At 44.3% G+C, this 23,543-nt stretch overlaps 1 protein-coding gene across 1 annotated transcript in view; it reads left to right on the forward strand.

Annotated features, from left to right (window-relative positions):
* Positions 1-23,543, forward strand: part of POMT2 (protein-O-mannosyltransferase 2) — a 52,349-nt gene that overhangs the window by 14,952 nt on the left and 13,854 nt on the right. The window contains exons 3-9 of the mRNA XM_006864772.1: positions 2,105-2,209; positions 3,581-3,689; positions 5,681-5,789; positions 9,200-9,359; positions 10,560-10,666; positions 11,330-11,412; positions 13,857-13,966. Of these exons, the coding sequence (XP_006864834.1) occupies positions 2,105-2,209; positions 3,581-3,689; positions 5,681-5,789; positions 9,200-9,359; positions 10,560-10,666; positions 11,330-11,412; positions 13,857-13,966 (783 nt within the window). The remainder of the gene's footprint in view (positions 1-2,104; positions 2,210-3,580; positions 3,690-5,680; positions 5,790-9,199; positions 9,360-10,559; positions 10,667-11,329; positions 11,413-13,856; positions 13,967-23,543) is intronic.

The following is a 23,543-nucleotide window of genomic DNA, read 5'->3' on the forward strand; positions in this document are numbered from 1 at the left end:
CCCATAGCAACCCTGTATAGGATTTCAGAGGAGTGGCTGGTGAGCTTGAACCACCGACCTTGCGTTTCAAACCGACTTTGCAGTCCAGCACATTAACCCACAATGCCACACCAGGACTCCTTTATACCCACTGCCAAGCCAAACCCACTGCCATTGCATTGATTCTAACTTACAGTAACCTTAAGTAGGATTTGAGACTATACGTCTTCATGGCAGCAGAAAGCCTCCTTGTTTTCCTATGGAGCACATGGTGGATTTGAACTGCTGACCTTATGGTTACCAGCCCAACATGTAGCCCACCAGTACTCCTCTTTATCACCTTTAGCTCAGAGATATTAAATTTTATCTCCGGTGGCAAGGGACATACTTGATTACCCTGTCAGTTTCAGTTCATGTAGGTTAACACTGGACTGCTAACTGCACCAACTGCAAGATTTGCAGTTCAAACACATGAGTGCTCTTGGATACCCTGTACAGCAGAGGTAGGGAACCTTTTTTCTACCAAAATTTGTAATACACAAAATTATCAACTTAAAAATTAGTCAGCTATATTTGGTCAAACATTTAATTAGCTCATCACTGGGCTGCAAACCACAAGGACGGCAATTCAAACCCAGCAGCTGCTCCTTGGGAAACCCTATACAAGGTTACTATGAGTCAGAAGCAACTTTCGAAACTTAACAACAACAACGTGATGGTTGCACCTGTGGTTGCCTTTGCAGGACCAGACCAAATGCTTTCACTGGCCTTATATGGAGCTCTGGTAGCGGTTACAATCGGGCTCCAAACTGCAAGGTCAGCAGTTCGAAATTGCCAGCTGTTCCGCAGGAGAAAGATGAGACTTTCTGTTCCCGTAAAGATTTACAGCCTCGGAAACCCTGTACAGGGTCGCTATGAGTTGGAACCGACTCCACAGCACATAACAACAACAAAATATTGCCTGTAGACTGGACATTCCCCACCCCTGCTATACAGGGTCACTATGAGTTGGAACCGACTCGAAGGCACACAACAGCATCCTTACAATAGAGTCCTGGTGTGGTGCTGTAGAATAAGCACTGAGCTGCTAACAGAAAGGTTGGTGGTTCAAACCCATTGGCTACTCCTCAGAAAACTGCTGCTGAATTTTATTTTTTGTGCCTTGACCTAGAACTATAGAGGGTGACCCTGTGTGGCAGTACTTTGGGAAAGAGTGAGGTGGGTACTGATCCGTATCCAAGCACCACGAGCCTTTCCCACCCAGGCTGAGCAAGGTCAGGCTGGAGCAGCCTGGGGTTGGCACACCATTGGTGTTTGCTGATAGTTGTTACACTCCAGCTGCTTCTGAGTGTGAAAAAGAGAATTTGATAAAGTTGAGAGGCAAGAAAGACAAAAATGGAGAGGCGGATCCCCTGGAATATTTTGCAGGACTCATGACTCACTGTTTCAGTTTGTAGTTGATTTGGTTCTGGTCTGGGAAGAGCCAAGGTTGCCTGCTTTGGATGTTGGAAATGGGAGAAGCCAGTCTCCGGCCTTTGGCAGTTTTCCAAGGGGACTTTTTGCCTCTTTCTAGATTCTGGGGAATGTGCTGTTTCTGCAGTTCGCTGTCTCCTTTGCTTCCCTGCTTTCTCTTCATGATGTGCAGCTCCTGCTTTTTTTCCTCTTCATCCTGATTCGGGACCTCATTTTTCTTTCAGAAGGCCAGTCTACCTTCCAAGACTGGGTTAGCAAGATTCAGGGATTAGAGCCCGTGTCAGCCTGTGCCTATGATCTCCTTTAGGAGCCTTGGTGTTTTATTTCAGAGCACATTCAAGAAGGCTGAATGGCAGAGCCCCTCATTGGCTCAGCCTTTCAAATTGCATCTTTTCTCTTCCTAAACTTTCAATCTGCACTGTTCCCAGGGACATAGAAACAGAGAGGATTTGTTTCTAGCAGTTAGCACCACAGACAAAAGGGTCTTTGCTCTGCAACAGCTGCAGGAGGAAATGTTCCATTAGCAACTCCTTCTGAAGACAATTGTCAAGGGAAGCCAGTGTCTGTGGGTGCATCTGGAGGGAGGTTTAGGGGACACAGAAATCTCCTCCCAAAGGTCTCTTATTTGTGTGTTTTCTTCTTCTCTTCTCAGATGCTGATAGGTCTTGCTGGCTACCTGAGTGGCTATGATGGCACCTTTTTGTTCCTGAAGCCGGGGGACAAATACGAGCATCACAGCTACATGGGCATGAGAGGAGTAAGGCTTCCTGACTTGCTATAGACTAGACCCCGGGGCCACACTCAGTCAGATGTTACAGGTGGAAGTCCTGGACATGGGCAGGTGTTCAGAACTGGGGTGGGAAGAAGGGAGGGAGAGACCACCGATCATACAGAGATTGCAGCGATAGAAGCAAGCACATGCTGGCTGTCACCTGTCTACCTGCCCATGTGAAGCAGATTTCAGGTTGGAGAGCAGCCTGGACTCAGGCAGCTAGGCATTTCCTGTAGCCTTGGGACTGGCCAGTTATACATTCCTTCTTTGTAACCATGGCTGCTGGAGCAGCGTCTGTCTCTTGGGGCCCCTTTCGTTTCTTTTCTTTTTTTTTAAAAACTTTTTATTGTGAATTGAGTGAAGGTTTACGTAGCAGATCATAAGTTTTACATTCAACAAATCACATATTTTGCTTCATTGTTGTTGTTGTCAGGTGCCATTGAGTTGGAATGGACTCATAGCGACCCCATGCACAGTAAAACAAAACAATGTCCGATCCTGGGCCAACTTCACAACCGCTGCCACACTTGAGTCCATCAATGATGCCACCTGGCCAATCCATCTCGTTAGGGGTCTTCCTCTTTTTCTCTGACTCTCCACCTTATCCATGGTTGCAATCCCCTCCATGAACCAACAGTTAACAGCATTTACCTCTATTAACTCCAACCACTGAATTCCTCTGTGTCTCCTACCACCCCATCTTTCCTCTGCCAACCTCCCTCCAGTTGCGTATTGTGGACTGAGTCCACAATGAGGGGTCAAATAGAACAGCCTTGCTGTCTTTCACCCTGGACACCATGACTCTGCTTGACAAATAATGTCAACCCACATGTGAGGATTTCCCATTTCCCTGGTCTTCTCTCTCTCTCTTTTTTTTTTTTTTTTTTTGGCTTATTTGCTTTTGATGGGCAGTGCGGTGGATGGAGAGGTGTTCGTTGCTGTTGTGTGGAGTTCAGCTCATAGAGGCGCCATGTGTGCATAGTAGGCCTACTCCACAGGGTTTTCAAGGCTGGGACCTTTCAGAAGCAGATTGCCAAGCCTGATGGGGCAGTGATGGGGCAGGCCAACACTGGAGTCCACCGCATGAAGCCATTGTGCTGTTCTGCCCACATCTTCCTGGAATCATAAATTTATAGCAGCTGCTATAATTTTGTCGATTTCATGTCAGTGCATACATTGGTGCTCAGAGGAAACAAATGTATTTTTGGATTTGCCTCTCTAATGTTATAGCACCTCTTTCTTATTTCAGATAATTTTAGGTAGCCAAGGTTGTCAAGACCCTTCATCTTAAAGTCATGCAGACCCTTGACACGTAGCATAGTCTGTTGTTTGCCTGCTTTTCTATTCCTTCCCCAGTTCTGTGCATTCCTGGGTTCCTGGTTGATCCCCTTTGCCTACCTCACTGTATTGGAGCTATCCAAGTCTGTCCCGGCGGCTCTGCTCACCGCTGCTCTCCTCACCTTTGGTAAGTCATTTTATACCACGTTTCATGGGGAATTGACTGCCACACTATTAATACAGCTGGACATCAATGTTAAAGGGCCTTATCTATGGGCCTAGTTCTTCATTAAGTTTAAATTTGTGTAAAATGTATACAATCTCATGTAATTCACTGACAATACCTACAAATATAAATGCTTGTATGTAGCAAGCTTTTGTGTTATTGGAATAATTCCAAGAAATAACCTCCAAATGTGGCATGGGTAGTTCCAAGAACTAATTTCCAAGTTATCCACATTTGAATTTAGAATGCATAATAAGCTATATCTAGTTTGTATTTCCTAAACTCATTTCAACTGAATTCAAGGACAGATGTGCCACAAGTAGCTAGCTGGATGACGAGGGATAGCAAAATGACAACATAAATATTTGCATTATTTAATAATTAAGATAAATATGAATTGACAATAGAAGTTGATCCACTTGCTAACCTTGTTCTTATGTGAGTGAATTCATGCTTTATGGTCATCTAAACCACCAATTTAATTTGGTGTTTTAGGGGTGGTGTTGGCTTTGTTTTGATAGATATTTCCCCAGAATGTAGGTGTCTCCCTATGGGATTTGTGTTTTTTTTCCCATGTGTTTTTAATTTTTCTGTTCAGTTGTTCATTCAGTCATTTATTCATTTTTTATTTAGCAACTGTTTATCTAGTGCCTGTTCTGTCCCAGGCCCTTTTCTTGGGTCATCATAACTGATGAGACAATGTGCTGTCATTGAACCTCACCTTCTAGTGAAGCAGACAATAAATAAGCAAGTAAATAAAGAAATCTGTAGTGTAATGTCTTAAGCATTAAGTGCAATGTAAAAAAAGCAGGGTAAGTTAATGAGAAGCAATACTATTTGGGGAAAGAAGAGGATCAGTGAAAGGCTTCCTGAGGAGGTGGTTTTTTGTTTTAAAGTTTTTATTGTGAATTATGGGATAGTTTACATGGGAGAACATTATCTTTACATTCATCCTATCACATTTTGTTTCACTGCAATGATTACAGTCCCCTGTATGCATCATCAAACAACCAAAAGGTACACCCCCGCACGCCTGCCCCCCGGCCGCCAGCACATAGCCCCTCTCCCTCCCTGAGTCTAGAGTTCCCAGCTGCTCTCACTCTCCATGGCATTGCCTCTGCCTCGACCCCTGGTGTCACTGCTTTTCTGGATAGGGTCCCGCACTTTGCTTTTCTCCCTTGATGGTTCCAGGGATCTCCGCTCCAGGACTGCAAAATCAACCACTCTCCGAGGAGGTGGTTTTGATCAGAGACCTTAATGAAGCAAAGGATAAACCCATGCAGAGACCTATAGGAAGAGTGTCCCAGGCAGAGGGAACAGCAAGTCAGCTAGTGCAGTGGTCCTGGTTCAAGGCAGCACTCAGTCAATTCAAAGAACAGCAACAAGGTCAATGTAACCAGAGTAGAACAAGTAAGGCAGAGGGTGATGGGAGATGAGGTCGCAGAGGAAAGTCCATGCAGATCTGGGAGACGACTGGGTTCCACACTAAGTGATATGGAGAGTTTCATTTGGGATATAATGTTAATGTAAGGGAGTCTAAGTTAAAAAAAAAAAAACCCACAAAAAATTAAAAGAAAACCCCATACTCTGGCAGCTGTATGGAGAATCAGCTCTCAACAGAGCCATTATGTAAAATGGTAAGACTCTATGAATATAGGTTGTTTGTGGCTGTAATACTCCCTTTTTGATGATGCAATAAGGGAGAGCCCTGGTCTCAGGACTGCTCTAGCTCAGTGTATGAGTCAAGCTGATGTGAGATACTGTTTCTTGTCACTGGGCTTTTAGCACACATACCCCAAAGCTCTGGTCTTCTGCCTCCCTGATGGAGCCCTAATGACTCAGCAGCCCATCTAGCCTTGACTGCCCAAGTCCTTTTGTGCAAAGGGAACTGTTTCCTCCTGTCCGGGAGTTTGGTTCTCAGTGGGCCTCAACTCTGACTCCTCTCGTTGCAGACACAGGATGCCTCACTCTGTCTCAGTACATCCTCCTTGACCCCATCCTGATGTTCTTCATCATGGCTGCCATATTGAGCATGGTTAAGTACAACTCCTGCGCAGACAGGTCAGAAACACCGTCTTTTGGGGTCGGGGCTGTGAGGGGATTCAGAAGTTATGGCAGCTCCCAATTTTTTGGAAGGGCCAGGGCTGGGGTGGGTGTCTAGAGGATTTGTCATGAAGTTGAGTTTACAGGAAGGCATACAAGTACTTTTTATTTTAACTTACATTGACCATTTTTTATAATAAAAATAGGTGTATTTTCTATGGATCCTTTTATTTTTGCTTTGCATATTACTGAGAAGGGAGCGTGGTGGCTCTGTAGGATAAGCACTAGACTGCAAACCCACCAACCACTCTCAGAAGAAAGATGAGGCTTTCTGCTCCTACAAAGATCTACAGCCTCTGAAACCCCGTACAGAGTTGCTATGAGTTGGATGGAAACAATTCAACAGCACTTAACAAGACTGACAAAATGTTGGTTGTCTTCTTTCCAAGGATATTATTATTTCGAAAAGAAGTGGGTAGATTTGATTAGAGGTTCATGACTATTATGGGAAGGTTTTAATGTACTTTCCCTCAGTCACCTCTCTGCACCACTGATGGTAAGGAGGTCCCAGGACAGCTTCATCTTTCACACTCTCAATCCCAGAGGAGGGAGTCCTAGTGTGGTTGCTGTGGGTTAATGCGCTGGACTGCAAAGTCAGTTTGAACTTCAAGGTTAGTGGTTGAAGCTCATCAGGCGCTCCTCAGAAACCCTTATACAGGGTTGCTACGGGTCAAAATCAGCTTGGCGGCACTTAACAACACCACCATCCTCGAGGAGAAGGTACTAGGACAGATGCTGCCTGGAACCTGTTTGTTTCTCTGGCCTTAATGGCCGCATCCAGTCCTGACCTAATGGGTGAAATAATGTATATGAAGGTTGGCTTGAATGCCAAGAGGATTCCTCCAGGACCTGATCAGTTCTGACGTGGATCTGGGTGGCTTGGTCTTCTTTGAGATTAGTCTCTCATATCATTCTTCTTTGTTGGAGAGTAGAATAGACCATTCATTCCATTCAAACCAAGGCTTTTCCAGAAGGCAACTTGGTCTCACGCCTGGCCAAGCTCATTAAGCTACATTATGCTAATCAAAACTGATCTAGTGATGACCAGCCCACACTGACTTTGAATAATCTCTGTTTCTACCATGCTCACGTCTACCTACCATTTCTTGAACATGTACTATGTGTCAGCTACTGTACTAGGAGCTGGAGGTACAGAAGGGCATAAGTTTTGGCTGTTAGGAACATTTACTCTCGGAAGAAGAGGCAGCCAATACTCAGAAACTTGCAATGCAGTGTATTTGGTATTACTCACTCCCACTATCTTCAAGTTGATTCCAATCATAGAGACGCTATAGGACAGAATAGAGTTGCCCCACAGGGTTTCTGAGACTGTAAATCTTTACAGAAGCAGATTACCTCATCTTTTTCCCACAGAGCAGCTGGTGGGTATGAACTGCTGACCTTTTGGTTAGTGGTCTAACACTTAACCACTGTGTTAACAGGGCTCCTTATGTAGGTATTGTTGTTGGTGTTTTTAAGTGCCATCAAGTCAGTTACAATTCATAGCGGCCCTGTATGTCGGCTATGCAGATGATACAACCTTACTTGCTGGAAGTGAAGAGGACTTAAAATCCTGATGAAGATCAAAGTCTACAGTCTTCAGTACAGATTGCACCTCAATGTGAAGAAAACAAAAATCCTCACAACTGTGCCAATAATAGCATCATGCTAAATGGAGAAAAGATTGAAGTTGTCAAACACTTCATTTTGCGTGGATCCACAATCAACACTCATGAAAACAGCAGTCAAGAAATCAAATGACATATTGTATTAGGCAAATCTGCTGCACAAGTCTTCTTTGAAGATATCAGTGTGAGGACTAAGATGTGCCTGACCCCAAGCATTTATATTTTCAGTAGCCTCATATGCATGTGAGAGTTGGACAGTGTAGATGAATGGATGCATTTGAGTTATAGTGTTGGGGGAGAGAATTAAAAGTACTATGGACTGCCAGAAGAACAAACGAATCTGTGCTGTAAGAAGTACAGACAGAATGCTCTTTTGAAGCCAGGATTGTCAGATTTTGTCTCTTCTACTTCAAACATGTCCAAAGGAGAGACTAGTTCGTGGAAAAGGATATCCTGCTTGGTGACGTGGAGAGTCAGCTAAAGAGGAAGACCCCCCCACCCCACAATGAAATGGACTGGCCCAGTGGCAGCAGCACTGGACTCAAGAATGGCATCAATTGTGAGGATGGCATAGGACCAGACAATGTTTTGTTCTGTTGTGCATGGGGTCGCAATGAGTTGGAACTCCGACTATACCTAACAATAATAACATAAGGTTTCTGAGGAAATGGCTGGTGGTTTTGAATCTCTGATCTATGGTCAGCAGTCCAGTGCTTATCCTAAAGCACTACACCAGTACAGAAAAAAGTGATTAGGTGCACTACCTTTGGGATCTGTGTGCTGGGGTTAGAACCAGGCTTCACTTGCTAGCTATGTCACTTAACCTCTGTGTACCTCACCTTCCTGACATGTGAAAAAGAAGACAATAGGATTGACTTCATGAAGTGATGATAGTGAAGATTTGTTGTTGTTGTTAAGTGCCATCAAATAGGTTCTGACTCATAGCCATCCTGTATAGGGTTTCTGAGGAACAGCTGGTGAGTTTGAACTACCGACCTATGATTCAAACCAACCTTGCAGTCCAGGGCTTATCCTACAGTGTCACACCAGAAATCCATGGTGGAGATTAAAAGGCATGGTGTTTGACACATAGTAAGACCTCAATAAATGTTGGCTTTCACAGGGTTTAGGTGACTCAAAGGAGACAGTAGGCTGCTCTGGAATTTTCTTTTACTCCCATTTGATTGGTGTCTACTAAAAATTGATCCTCTTATCTTTGTTGTTGTTGTTAAGTGCTCCTGAGTCGGTTCTGACTCATAGTGATTCTGTGTATGGTTTGTGAGGAGTGGCTGGTGGGTTTGAGCCATCAACCTTGTAGTTAGCAATCCAATGCTTATCCTACAGTGCCATACCAGGACTCTTGTTGTTAAGTACCGTGAAGTCGGTCCCGACTCATAGTAACCCTGCACAGGGTTTCTGAGGCTGTAAATCTTTCTCCCATGAAACAGCTGGTAGTTGCAAACTGCCGACTTTGAGGTTAGCAGCCCGATTCGTAACCACTATGCTACTAGAGCTCCTTACACCAAGACTCTAAGCCTTGTATATAGCCAGGAAACTATGGACCTTCTCCCCAGAAAAATGTTCTGCTCACTCCCACAAAGAGGTTTGTTTGCAATTTCAGGGGATTCACAGACCCACTCTCCTTGCTACGACCCCCAGGTTCGGAACCTACAGACAGAGGGTACAGTTTAGCCTCTTTGAGCCTCAGTTACCAAACTAAGTTGTTTTATTGGTTTTCAGGCCCTTCTCTGCCCCCTGGTGGTTGTGGCTCAGCCTAACGGGCATCAGTATTGCTGGTGCTCTAGGGGTCAAGTTTGTTGGCCTCTTTGTCATCCTGCAAGTGGGGTTGAACACCGTTTCCGACCTTTGGCACCTGCTCGGAGACCTCAGTCTTTCCCTGGTGAGAACCCAAGTGCTTTTAGAAAATTCTTTGCTTCCCGATCTTGCTCAGCAGGAGCCAGTGGCCTTTCTCTGCCTCTGCAGCAGGAGGCTGAGTAGTTGTGCTCCTGGCCTGCAGGCCTGTTTCCAGCAGCATCTGTCAGCAGCAGGGAGCAGGGAGCGGGCCTAAGGCTGAGAGACATAAAGGGAGAGAGGAGGGACTGACATCCTTGGGGTTCTCTGTTGGTATTTGATGTCTTTTTAATACTCTACAAACTACCCAGCTAGGGGATTCTGTCCAGCTGAGTGCAGGCCAAAATGTGTAGCCGACACTGACTACATGGGGCCATTGGTGCAATAGATGAAGAAGTGACCCTCTGAACTCAGATTTTCCTGTTTCCCGCCCAGGGGCACCATATTTAGAAGCCAGGAAGGACCTTTAGGGTTTATTACAACATTAATACTTAGTAAGGGCTGATTCTCTGCCTGGCCCCATGCAAAATGCTTTCCCTTCATTATGTCATTTACTCCTCATGAGAGCTCAGCGCAGCAGGTACCCTTGTTTTCCAAATGACCTAAAGAGATCATAACTTTCCAAGGTTATACAGGGTAGTATAGAGGCTGGCTCTGAACTAAACTCCCAACAAGTTCATTGATTTATTCAGAAAGTGTAGAGAGCCCTCCTCACCCACTCGGTATGAGACATGTGAAGGAGACATGATTCCTGACCCCTAGAGACGATGGAGAGAGATGTTAGTAAGCAGGCAGTTGCAGTCCAGCTAATCAGTGCTGTGAAGGGGCACCAGTCCCATCTTGAAGACTTGTGGGAGGAAGCAGAGGTCTGAAGTGAAGATGAGGAGTAATTTGCAGGAAGTATCAGGGAGAATAAATGTGTAGAGCTCAGCAGAACGTAGAGGGGCCTGGAGAGTGAAGACATTGGAGATGCAGCTGGCACTGTGTGTTGCAGTGACTTTTCAGGGTCCTGAATGAAGGTCCTGGGGAGGCAGCAGAGTGCTGGCCTATGTTGAACCCCTCCATTGGGCTTGGGGGGTGGGTATTGTGGAAGCCCCCACGGGGTGTCTAGTTTTTTTTTCTTTCCTGTTGACCATTCTTTTTTAATCATTATGATCTCTACATGAATACTTAATTGTAATGCACATATAAGATCTGAGGACTAATAAAGCCCCATGTGCCCACACCCCACACTGGCCTCTGTTTGCAGGTAACTGTGGGAAAACACCTGCTGGCTCGCATCCTGTGCCTCATAGTGTTGCCCCTGGCTCTCTATACGGCCACCTTTGCTGTTCACTTCCTGATTCTGAGTAAGAGGTACCGCTGAAGCCTGTCTGGCAGTTCCCTCTGGTCTGCCTCCTGGCTCTGAGCCCACGGGTGGACTGTGGAATCTCCTGGGTCTGAGATTGGGGTGTAGGAGGGAGTACATAGGGTTTCATCCTGTTTCTTGCCTCCTATTTTCTATCTTCTGAACATCCCCAGGTCTCAGAAAGGGCAGCCTCTACCCTGAAATAAGAGACTCTCCTGATAGGGTGCCCTTTATCCCTGAGCAGAGTCCCTTGGTTGGCAGGAACGGGCACACACACATGCCATAAGAGTGATGATTATTAGTAATAGTAACAGCAACAGCACCAGCTCCCAGTAAATGAGCATCTGCTGAGTGTCGGCAGCGAGGCTCAGCATTTTGTATACATTATCACATTTAATCAGAATCATTTGTGAGTTCTTTCAATTTTCTCATCTTTCCAATTTATAAGCAGTTGAGGCTCAAAAATGTTAGATGTCTTCTAGCTAGTAAGTAGCTGAGTTGGGATTTGGATTTCTCCAATTTCATCACCTACATCTGTCCTGCTATGCCACACTACCAGTTCGGTTGTACTTCTTTTAAATGAACTGAACAGAGCTATTCCCAGAGTGCCAGGAAAATCGCAGTTTCCACTCCATTAACATGACCCTCTCCTGTGCCTCCTTTCTCCACAGTGGTCCTGGCGATGGCTTCTTCAGTTCTGCCTTCCAGGCCCGGCTTTCAGGGAACAACCTTCACAATGCTTCCATCCCCGAACGTGAGTGCCCCTGGGTCTTTAAAGAGGTGAAAGAGCAGAGGGATTTCCTGGGAGTTGAATTGAAAAAGACATGTATAGTAGTTTGAGTGATTTTAGCCTATAGATGTCAAAGAGTAAGAAAGACCCAGTTAGATTATCCGCTAAGGGTACTCTGGAGAGTGAATCAGGACAAAGCGAACACACATGTCCTGAGCAGTAAGCTATTTGAGCCTGAAGAATAACATCATTTTATCTATGAAAGCATCAAAGCCAGCTCTATGGGGAGGCCAAGCAGAGAGAATGTGGTGAGAGAACAAGACTTGCAGGGCCAGTGGTGAGTCCCGCCATGACATTCTGCAATTCACATCCATTCATGTGTTCACAGACAGTCAGCCACATTGGAGGCTGTAGGAGTGGTTGCCTTTCAGAGCATAGAGACTGGGGTAGAGATCTGCAAATACTGTGACCATGTGTGAAGTACATCAAGAGGGAACACAAAGCAAGACACCAATGCTGCAGGGGGCTGGAGGGGGTCCCAGGTGCATGGAGTAAGTTGCCTTCGAGTTGGGCCCTGGACAGATGCATAGATTTCAGTAGGTGGAGCGGGAGGGGAGAGCACATCGGGCAGAAAGGATGACATAATGAATGCTGAGGACAGGGCAAAACTCACACGTCATATGTAGGAAAGTGTCGGGAAAATCAGGTTGAAGAGACAAAGTCCAGATTATGAGGACTTGAAATATGTGGCTGAGGTGTTTGAGTTCATCGACCAGGCCGTGGAGACCCAGTGCGGGTCTTTGAACAGGAAGAAAGCCAGGCAGGCTGGCTGTAAAGCGATGAGTGGTGACTAGAAGGGGGAAGCTATCACAGGAACTTGAGCTGGGCACAGTGGGGGCAACCTCAGGACTAAGGCCAATGACCTAGATAAGGGAGATGACGTCAAGGATTTGAACATTGGTGATTATTTCCTTAAAGCAAGGACTGCATTGTACACAGTTTATCTCTCTGCTGCCTTGCACGGTGCCTAGAACACAGTGGGCCCTCCAAGACTGTGGAAAGAATGAGAGATAGAAAAGACAGGAGAAAAAGCTAGCTTGGAAAGGCAGGTACTGAGTTCCACATTAGAGAGGCTGATTTTGAGGTCTATAGGGACTTCGGAGCAATGGAGCTAGGGCACTTGAAGCTAATGCTTTCAAAGAGGAATCAGCCAAGTAAAGGGGTAAGTGATGCTGTGATCTGTAAGGGAACTGTGGAAAGAGGAGAACAGGGCCCACGTCAGATTGCTGGGAACTGCATGGGAAATAGGAGCCAGGAAAGGAAGCTGCTGAGAAGCATTACAGGGCCAGAGAAGAAGACAAGCAATTCCAGAAACAAGGGTGGTCAGCAATATTCAAGGTTGCAGCTGTGGGCCTGCGTGAGCTATAGACAAATTGAACGATGGAGTTAGCAGATCCTTACTCATTACTTGAATTACTCGGCTCAGCTGTGATCTCTTTCCTTAAGCTAGCCTCTTCCTTCCTGGCATGGAACTTATCTGACCTTACTCTGGGTTCCCAAGGAGCTCTGGTAGCATAGTGGTTACGAATCGGGCTGCGAACCAGCAAGGTCAGCGGTTCAAAACTACCAGCTGCTCCCTGGGAGAAAGATGAGGCTTTCTGCTCCCGTAAAGATTTACAGCCTCAGAAACCCTGTACAGGGTTGCTATGAGTTGGAACCGACTCCAAGGCACATAACAAAACAACAACTTTGGGTTCCCACCATGTCGCACATCGTCATACCTCTGCTGAAGTCCTTGTCCACCATCCCTCACTGGTCAGTGTGTGCAGCGCTCCCCAGGGCTTCAGTTAGCCTCCTCCACCTCTGGATCCCCTGTGGAATTGTAATTGTTCTGTTCTGTAGATTGAATGAATGCGCAGAGGAGGGCAGGTGTAGGCCATAGTGGGAGAGTGAGACATGTTTCCATGGAGTGGTGGGTGATGGAAACCCCCAACAAAACCCTACCTTTGAATTGTTACTTTTGGCAGGTACTAGATTCAGGGCACAAAAGCCTATTTTCGAAGTCTACTCTAAGGCTATATCTTAGAGAGTGCTCCAGATGAGGACACAGAGTGAGGCTCCATCTTCATGCCATTGGAGGGATACACAGACCTTGACTGAAATGGCTTCTAGCCTTTTGCTATTACAAACAGTGCTTTTTATAATAATACTGTTAATATCCAGCTTCTTCTGATGTCCTCAGGAGAGAGGGGTGGGAGGATCAAGTGAGACCCTGTAGTGATTCCCTCTTGAGTTGATTCCATCAGAGTAAGAAGTCAACCTTGCATTGGCCCTAGGTAGTCCTGGGCTCAGCGAAGAGTCTGCTAGCAGGTTAGGCAGTCTTGAACTTTGCAGACGCCCCCCCCCCCCAGTCAGGCAGAGCCTAACCCTTTGTCAGCTCACATGTCCATTGTCTGTCTTCCCCTCAGACCTGGCCTATGGCTCTGTGATCACTGTGAAGAACCTCCGGATGGCCAGTGGCTACCTCCACTCCCACAGGCACCTCTACCCTGAGGGCATTGGTGCCCGACAGCAGCAGGTCAGTGAGCCCTTGGTGCATCTGAAGGCAGCAGTACTAAGCCTAAGCCATGTGTCCAGTGTGCCCATCACCATCCCATTCTCCTTCTTGCTTCCAGTTCTGTGTCCATGTCATGCCCCTGTTCGGGACCTCTTTCTCCTCCAGCCCCCTTGTCTTTTTCCTTGGGCTAACTCCAGCTTCTTTAGGCTTCAGTTAAACCACCGTAGCCCCCTCACCCAGCACTAGGTCAGGTGCCCCTCTTAGGAGAGGCTTTTCCAGCACCCTCCCATGCTCCTTTTCACATTCCCATCTCTTTGTACTTGGCTCTTAAGCTCCTGGAAGGTTCAAGTGGCTGGCACACAGTATTGGGTATGGGTAAGCAGTAACCTGCAGTTATGAACACAGACCCAGGAGCCAGACTAAGTGATCCAAGACCTGGTTCTACTAGAGATGACTTTGGGCAAAATCTTGAAATTGGAGAAAGTAAACAGTACCTCTCTCCACATTCGAGTGTGAGGATTGACTGCAATAACAAATATAAAGTGTATATATAAGGATTAGCTACAAGTATTAGCAGAATGAATGAGCAGCACTGTGTCTGAGCTAGGGCGTGCTAGATGTGGCTATGTTGGAAGGTCCCTGAGAGGGAGGAATCAGTTGTTAGAGAGGCGAGTAGGGCCAGATTGTGGAGGGGCCTTAAGGTTACAATAAACTTGACTTCATTCTGTAGACATTGAGGTGCTCATGAAAGTTCTTCAGTGATGACAAGATGTGATCAGATCTGTTTTAGAAAAATACCTCCAGCAGGGGCATGGGGATGGATTAAAAGGAGGGGTAGACTGGAAGTAAGGAGCCCATTAGGAGGCTATGGCAAGTATTGCGACAAAAAGATGCTGACACCCTAAACAGAGGCAAAGACCATGGGGATTGAGGTGAGCACTTGGATGTAGAACCCACGGAAGTAGGGTGTCAGGAGCAGCTAGCGAATGCCTGTGAGGATGAGTGAGGTTTAGCTCTGTTGCTGGACTGTCAGGGGACATGTGCAATAACACTGTGTTACCACAGTCAGAACTGGAAGCGTTTTCCCCTGTGTAGTTTAGGTCTGGGGCCTGTGTGAAGAGAGTGATTTGAGGGTGTGACAGAGTGGGAAGACTCATCTGGAAAGCTTTGCAGAGGGAGGCAGACCAGGGAAGGAACCCGTGTGTAAGGCTGCATGGAAAGGTGCTCAGAGCAGAGCTGGTAGAAGAGGCTGGGAAAGAATGAGTGGTCTGAAAGGCCAGAGAACTAGAGGAGGAGAGCACAAGGAAAGGAGGGGATAGTCAGCAGAGATCAACCATGCAAAGGCTCCAGAGAATGCGGGGATCGAGGATGACAAGGGCATTTCCAGCCGAGTAGCCCAGGCAGAAGTCTCAGGTGCAGTGACATAAGGAGCAAATGGGAGGAGAGGAAGCCGACCCAGCACGGGGGCAGGCTGCTATTCTGAGAAGCTTGGAACTGAAGTGTCTGTTCATGTAGAATGACCAAATTCTTCACTTTACAGAAAGATTTGCTTCTCCAAATGCCTTATTATTTCCTTTCCAGTTACTAGAAAGTTTACCTCGACAAGGTGTAGGGCAGAGGTGCATATGGGAACTCTGTATTATTTTTCCACAGACTTTAAACTGTTTTAAGGAATAATCCATTTTATTTTATTTTATTTTTTCAAACCAAAGACATCACATATTTATTAGCCAACCTCTTTAAATGCGGAAGTATAAAAATAAAGGAAGAAACCAGAAGATTTGCAAAACATGATCAACTGATCAAATATTGGCAAAATTGAACTTGCTATGGTAGGGTGCTAGGACTTGGGTCTATTATGTGCTGCGCCATCCACACGGGCCACTCCTTAGAGAACATGGGCCACTCCTTAGAGAACATGGGCCACTCCTTAGTGAACGTGGGCCACTCCTTAAGGAACATGGGCCACTCCTTAGTGAACATGTGCCACTCCTTAAAGAACACGGGCCACTCCTTAGAGAACACGGGCTATTCCTTAGTGAACACGGGCCACTCCTTAGTGAACACGGGCCACTCCTTAGAGAACACGGGCCACTCCTTAGAGAACATGAGCCACTCCTTAGTGAACATGGGCCACTCCTTAAGGAACACGGGCCACTCCTTAGAGAACATGGGCCACTCCTTAGAGAACACGGGCCACTCCTTAGAGAACATGGGCCACTCCTTAGTGAACATGGGCCACTCCTTAGAGAACACGGGCCACTCCTTAGAGAACACGGGCCACTCCTTAGAGAACATGGGCCACTCCTTAGTGAACATGGGCCACTCCTTAAGGAACATGGGCCACTCCTTAGAGACCCAGCTTGGTTCTTCTCCAGTGTCTTCTCTTGGAGTTGTATCTGATTTTATTCCCCGTTTTCATTCTAATCTATTGGGGAATGGGACAATTCTGCTTTTGTTTCTTGGCCAGGAATCTCTTGATCCTAAAATGTCTTATGAGAAGACATTGTGAAGATGGAACATAGCAGCGGTCACACAATGGCAAAGAAGAAAAAAAAAAAAAAGGAATAATCCATTTTAAAAAGAACGTTAACCCAAGCTATTATCAGTTTTTCGTCCTATCTCTAGTCCCATGGTTCTCAGCTCTGGCTGTGCTTTAGAATCTGCTAGGGAGCTTTTTAAATATTTTAGTGCTTGGATTCCACCAAAGTGATTCTCATTCAGAATTTTTATTTTATTATTTTTTTCAACTTTATATTATGAAGTAGGTAAAGGCTTGCAGTCCGCCTTTCCGTCTTCCTAGTCTTAGTTTGGAAGCTCAGCTGAAACACTATGGGTGTTAATACCTCTGTTTTCAAATTTATGTACTAATCACTAAAGCCAGTGATGATGAAATTGAAGAATTCTGTCAACTTCTTCTGTCTGAAATTGATCAAATATGCAACCAAGATATATTGATAAGTACTGTTGATTGGAATGCAAAGGTTGGAAACAAAGAAGGATCCTCTGTGGTTGGAAAATATGGCGTTGGTGAAAGAAAAGATGCTGGAGAGCACATGATAGAATTTTGCAAGACCAATGAACTTCTTTATTGCAAATACCTTTTTTAAACAACATAAAAGACAACTATACATATGGACCTCACCAGAAGGTATACACAAGAATCAAATTGAATACATCTGTGGGAAGAGATGGTGGAAAAGCTCCAAATCATCAGCCAAAACAGGATTAGGGGCAGACTATGGAACAAATCATCAATTGTTCATATGCAAGTTCAGGCTAAAGCTGAAGAAAATTAAAACAAGCTCACAAGAGCTAAAATTTGACCTTGACCACATCCCACCTGAATTTATAAATCATCTCAGGAACAGATTTGATGCAATAGACACTAATGACTGAAGACCAGAGGAGTTGTGGGATGACATCAAGAATATCATGCAGAAAGAAAGCACAAAATGTCACTAAGAAGACAAGAAAGAAGGGAAAGACTGAAGTGGATGTCAGAAGAGACTCTCAAACTTGCTCTCCAGCATTGTTGTTGTTTGTTGTTAAGTGTTGTTGAGTCGGTTCCGACCCATAGCAGCCCTGTATAGGGTTTCCAAGGAGCTTAAACAACCGACCTTGCAGTTCAAACAGCTTTGCAGTCTGGCGCAGCAACCCATAGCACCACACCAGTCAGTATAGAGATACTAAAACAAATGGAAGAAATGAGGAGGTACAAGAACTAAACAGAAAATTTCAAAGAGCAGTTCAAGAAGACAAAGCCAAGTATTATAATGAAATGTGCAAAGACCTGGAGTTAGAAGACCAAAAGAGAAGAACATGCTTAGCATTTCTCAAGCTGAAAGAACTTAGGAAAAAATTTAAGCCTCATTTGGCAATATTGAAAGAGTTCTGGTGTGGTGCTGTGGGTTAATTCACTAAACTGCAGGGTCGGCAGTTCAAGCTCACCAGCTGCTCCTTGGGACCTCTATACAAAATCACTATGGGTTGGAACTGACTCAATGGCACTTAACAACAACAGTGGGCAAAATAGAGTCCTGGTATGTCACTGTAGGATAAGCACTGCTAACTGCAAGGTCTGTCGATTAAACCCATCAGCTGTTCCTTGGAAACCCTATATAGTGTCAATATGGGTCAGAACTGACTCTACGGCAGTTAACAACAACAAATGGGCAAAATATTGACTGATGCAGATAGCATCAAAAGAAAATGAAAGGAATACAAAGTCACTGTACCAAAAAGAAGTAGGCAATGTCCAATCATTTCAAGAGATAGCATTTGATCAAGAGCCAATGGTAATGAAGAAAGAAGTCCAAGGTGCACTGAAGGCATTGGCAAAGAAACGAGTCTCTGGGAATTGATAGAATGCAAATTGAAATCTTTCAACAAGCAGAGGCAACACTGGAGGCACTCACTCATTTATGCCAAGACATTTGGAAGACAGCTACCTAGCCAGCTGGTTGGAAGATATCCACATTTGTGCCCGTTCCAAAGAGAGGTGACCCAATAGAATGTGGAAATCATCAGACAATGTTATTAATATCATATGCAAGTAAAATGTTGTTCAAGGTAATTAAAAAACTCCTGCAACAGTAAGTACATTGACAGGGAGCTGCCAGAGGTTCAAGCTGGATTGAGACAAAGATGTAGAACAAGGGTTATCATTGCTGACATCTGCTGGATCTTGGTTGAAAGCAGAGAATTCCAGAAAGATGTTTACCTGTGCTTTATTGACTATACAAAGGTTTCAGCAGTGTGGATCATGACAAGCTATGGGCAATATTGCGGAGAATGAATATTCTGTAGCACTTAATTGTGCTTATAAGGAACCTGTATATAGACCAAGAGTCAGTTGTTTGAGCAAAACAAGGAGGCACTGAGTTGTTTGGAATTAGGAAAGGTGTGTGCCAGAGTTGTATTCTTTCACTATATTTATTCAGTCTGTATGCTGAGCAAATAATTGGAGAAGCTAGATTTTATGAAGAAGAACGTGGCATTAGGATTGGAGGAAGATTCATTAACAATTTCTAATATGTACAAGATATAACCTTGCTTCCTGAAAGGGGACTTAAAATGCTTACTGACGAAGATCAAAGACCACAGCCTCAAGTAAAGAAATGTAAAGAAAACAAAAATCCTCACCACCAGATTTATAAGTAACATCACGGTAAATGGAGAAAAGATTGAAGTTGTCAAAGACCATCAACACTCATGGAAACAGCAGACAAGACTTCTTTAAAGTGTTGAAGAGTGAAGATGTCAGTTTGAAGACTAAAGTGCCTGATCCAAACCATGGTACTTTCAGTAGCTTAATATGCATGTGAAAGTTGGACAATGAATAAGGAAAACTGCAGAAGAATTGACACATTTGAGTTATGGTGTTAGAGAAGAATATTGAAAGTATCATGGACTGCTAGAAGAGCAAACACATTTGTGGTGGAAGAAATACAGCCAGAATGCGTCTTAGAATCCAGGACCCCAAGACTTCATCTGTTATACATTGAAAATGTGATCAGGATGGACCAGTCCCTGGAGAAGGACATCATGCTAAGTAAATTGGAAGGTCAGTAGAAAAGAGGGAGACCTCCAATGAGATGGATTGGCACAGTGGCAGCAGCAATGGGCTCAAGCTTAATGATTGTGAGGATGGCACAGGACCAGGCAGTGTTTCAGTCTGTTATGCATAAGGTCACCATGAATTGGAACCAACTCAACAACACTTAACAGCAACAAAAGTTTACAAAGCACATCAGTTTTCCATTCATCAATTCATACACATTTTGTTTCATGTCACTGAATGCAGTCCCCCAAGTGTAAAATCAGTTATTTTGCTTCCTCCCTGCCTGCATTTCATGTTTCCATTCTTCCTCCTTTTTTTTGAACCCTTTGGAACTTTTTCCTTGGGTAAATGTTGCCCTATTGAGCGCAAATGGTTGATTATTCTAAGGTGTGTATATTTCCCTAATATTTTCCCCTTACAGACTTGTCTGTTGCTCGGCTGAAAATTGAGTCACAGGGAAAAGTTTGGTTTCAGACCTGAACTGCCTGTCTGACCAGTAAGCTTGGTTTTACTTATGTTTGTGAGTTTTGTTCCTACTCTCTCTAGGACCTTCTATAGTGGTTTAGTTCAGAGCAGTTGGTAGTGGTAGCTGGGCACCATTGAGTTCTGGTCTCAGGGTCATGGTGACTGAGATTTTCATGGTCCATTAGTCCAGTGGACTCATTGTTTCTATGCGTCTTCAATTTTATTCACTCGTCTTTCCTTCGGACAGGGAGAGACCATTGGTTGCACCTTAGGTGGCTGCTCATGAGCTTTTTTTTTTTTTTTCCAATTTAAGGTTTTTATTGTGGATTGAGCGAAAGTTTACAGGGCACATCATCAGTTTCACATTCAACAATTCATATAACTTGTTTCATTACATTGATTATAATCCCCTCCATATACCATCAGTTAAAAGTATTTCTCTTTATCCACTTTAGCTTTTTTAAAAAAACACACAAACAAAAAAACCCACTCAGGCATATATAATAAATTACGTCTCCAAAGGGCACATTCTACAAGTCTGCTCCTAGCCACCAGTTCTTAGTCCTTCTCTTCTTAGTTTTTGAATCTGGAGCCCTCAGCCGCTCCCCCTCTCCATGCCTCCATCTCTGTCTCCATTTCTGGCACTGCTGCTTCTCTGGATAAGGTCCCGCATTCTATTTGTGCGTTCCTCTCTTGATGGTCCTAGTCACTACTCACTGAAGTAGCATGTGGAACATGTGGACTATGTTATGCCAGTTGACCTTGGTATCCCCTGAGACTATAGGCCTGAGTCCCCGGGTCCAGTGCCTCATTCCTTCAGGAGTTTGGCCATGTCTGAGAAGTTTTCATAACTTTGTCCCGTTTATTTCACCACATTCTCATGGATACATTTGCAAGAAAGATGAATACATATGTACAGATATCCTTTGTCAAACCTGCATCTATTCATTAAGCGCTCATTTGCTCAGGTTCAAATCCACCAGCTACTCACTGGAAGGAAGAGGTAGCAGTCTGGTTCCATAAAGTGTTGTTGTTGTTGTTGTTAAGTGCCATCGAGTTACTATATGCCCACTCTCCCTCCCATGCCTGTTCAGCCTGCTTGTCTATTCATGCATCTACTTGCAGATCACCATTATTGCAGGATTGTGTTTATAACAGTATTTACCTCTATTTCTTTTATTGCCCTCTACTCAGTAGTGCATTTTTATTTTGGGTTTAAGAAGTTTTCCAGATGATTCTAATCTATAGGCAAGGCAGAAAACCACTGTTAGCATTCTGTGGTGATAACTTTGCCACAGGAGTCACGTTAAAGATAGCAAAGTTACAGGGGTGGTGACCAGGGACAGAAGTTATACTGTGTAAAGGGAGAGAAAAGCTGTACCCTGAAAGGCCTTAGTAAGATAGTCTTAGTGTTAAAAAGTCAGGTAAAAACTAAGTCGTATTACACATTGAGGAAGAGCCTCAAGCTGGCCTGACACTGTGGCTGCAGCTATGGGCTCAGACATAGCAAAGATGTGAAACTGGCCCAGAGCCAGGCACTGCTTCATTCTGTTGTGCACGGGGTAGTTATGAGTAGGAACTGACTTGACAGCACCTTACAAGAAAAAACAGTGTCATACGTGTTCAGCCCATGTGTGGCATCATGAAACCATTATGGTAGTATATATAGAGAGAACACTGAGACCCAAGGGATATAGTGTCTGGTTTTTGTCATTGCCTGACTCATCCTTTTGCAGCCTGTTCCCTCACCTGTAAAATAGGGAGCTTGACTAATTAACCTCTAGTGCTCCTCCCTGGTCTGTAATTTAATGTCATGCCAGTGTCTCTAGGTCTCTATTTTTAAGTACTTTTAAAAGCATAACCCCAAGTCCATTGCCATCAAATCAGTTCTATTCTGTAGGATAGGGTAGGGTTTAGAGGCTATAATCTTGAGTTCTGGTGTGGCGCTGCAGGTTAATGCACTGGACTGCAAGGGCAGTTTGAACCATAAGGTCAGTAGTTCAAGCTCACCAGCCACTCCTTGGGGACCTTATACTGGGTCGCTATGGGTTGGAACTGACTCAACGGCACTTCACAACAACAAAACTTTATGGGACCAGACTGCCACCTTTTTCTTCCATGGATTAGCTGGTGGGTTTGAACCACCGACTTTTTTGTTAGCATCTGAGTGCTTAACACCATGTGACACCAGGAGTCCTTTTTTTTTTTAAGCATATTATTTATAAAATAAATACTGAAAAATATAGCTAAATTAAAAAAGGAAACAAAAGCAATACATAATCTCAGAAGATCAGTGTTTACTGACAGATTGCTGGACAACATTCTGCAATAGGATATTTGTATAGGACACCTCATGTTATTTAAAAAGTGTCATTGTAAAAGCATATCTTTCATGGCAAGAAAAGGCCATGGTCTGTACTCACACATACAAAAAAATAAGGGTTTTTTGGTAGGACTTTTAATAATAATTTTTCTGTTTAAAAAATACATGTACACATATAATATACATGTGAACAGCACAGAACTCATAACATCCTTGAGCAAATTCAGGCTCGATGGATTATATTTACTTTTGTTCTGGAATATAGACTTCATTTCTTGGGACCTTCAAAACTTTTTTGCTTTTTGTATTACTGTCAGTCCCCAATTTACAACATACTCAAGTTACGACAAAATGCACTAATGCTTTTTTTGCTTTGTACATCCTATTGTTAATAATATGTATGTTGTTGTTGTTAAGTGCTATTGGGTCAGTTTTGATTCATAGCGACCCTGTGTAGGATTTCTGAGGAGCTGCTGGTGAGTTTGAACCGCCGACTTTGTGGTATAAACTGACTTTATAGTTGAGTGTTTATCCTACAATACCACACCAGGACTCCAAAATATGTATGTAGGTATTAAAATATATCTGTAAGTGCACATGCAGTATTTCTAACCTTTAAAGACAAATAAGGAGTCCTGTGTGGTGCTGCAGGATAAGCACTCGACCTCAAGGCCCGTTTGAACCGCAAGGTTGGCTGTTCAAACAAACCAGACACTCCTCAGAAACCCTATACAGGGTCACTTGGGTTGGAACTGACTTGAAGGCACTTAACAGTAATAACAAAGACAAATAAAGGTACTGATAAAAAAGGCAACAATGATAAAAACTGAAAGAAAAAGAAAAAAAAAAGAGGTATCTGACTTACATTAAAACCAGCTTATGACAGAGTTGTTGGAATGTAACCCCGTCATAAGTTGGAAACTATCTGTATTCTTTCTTTCTTTTTTAAGAACTCTTTATCTAAAGCACACAATGGCCTTCTTAACTGTTTTTAAGTACACAATTCCGTGACATGAATTATAGTTAGGGTTTTGTGCAGCCATTACTACTGTCTACTTCCTAGAGTGTTTCATCACCTCAAACAGAAACTCATAGCTCTTAGCAACAGAGCCCTCTGAGCAGGATGCAGAAAGATACAAAGAGATCAATCAAGACCACTCTGTGGGGAAAGGCCTCCAGATGGGAACAGGTCTCCCTCCCCAGAACCCCATTGAGAAGGGTGGCCTCTTCCAGCTGGAAGCTGGGGG

This window comes from Chrysochloris asiatica, unplaced genomic scaffold (genome assembly GCF_000296735.1).
Source record: "Chrysochloris asiatica unplaced genomic scaffold, ChrAsi1.0 scaffold00070, whole genome shotgun sequence".
Taxonomy (NCBI): Eukaryota; Metazoa; Chordata; class Mammalia; order Afrosoricida; family Chrysochloridae; genus Chrysochloris; species Chrysochloris asiatica.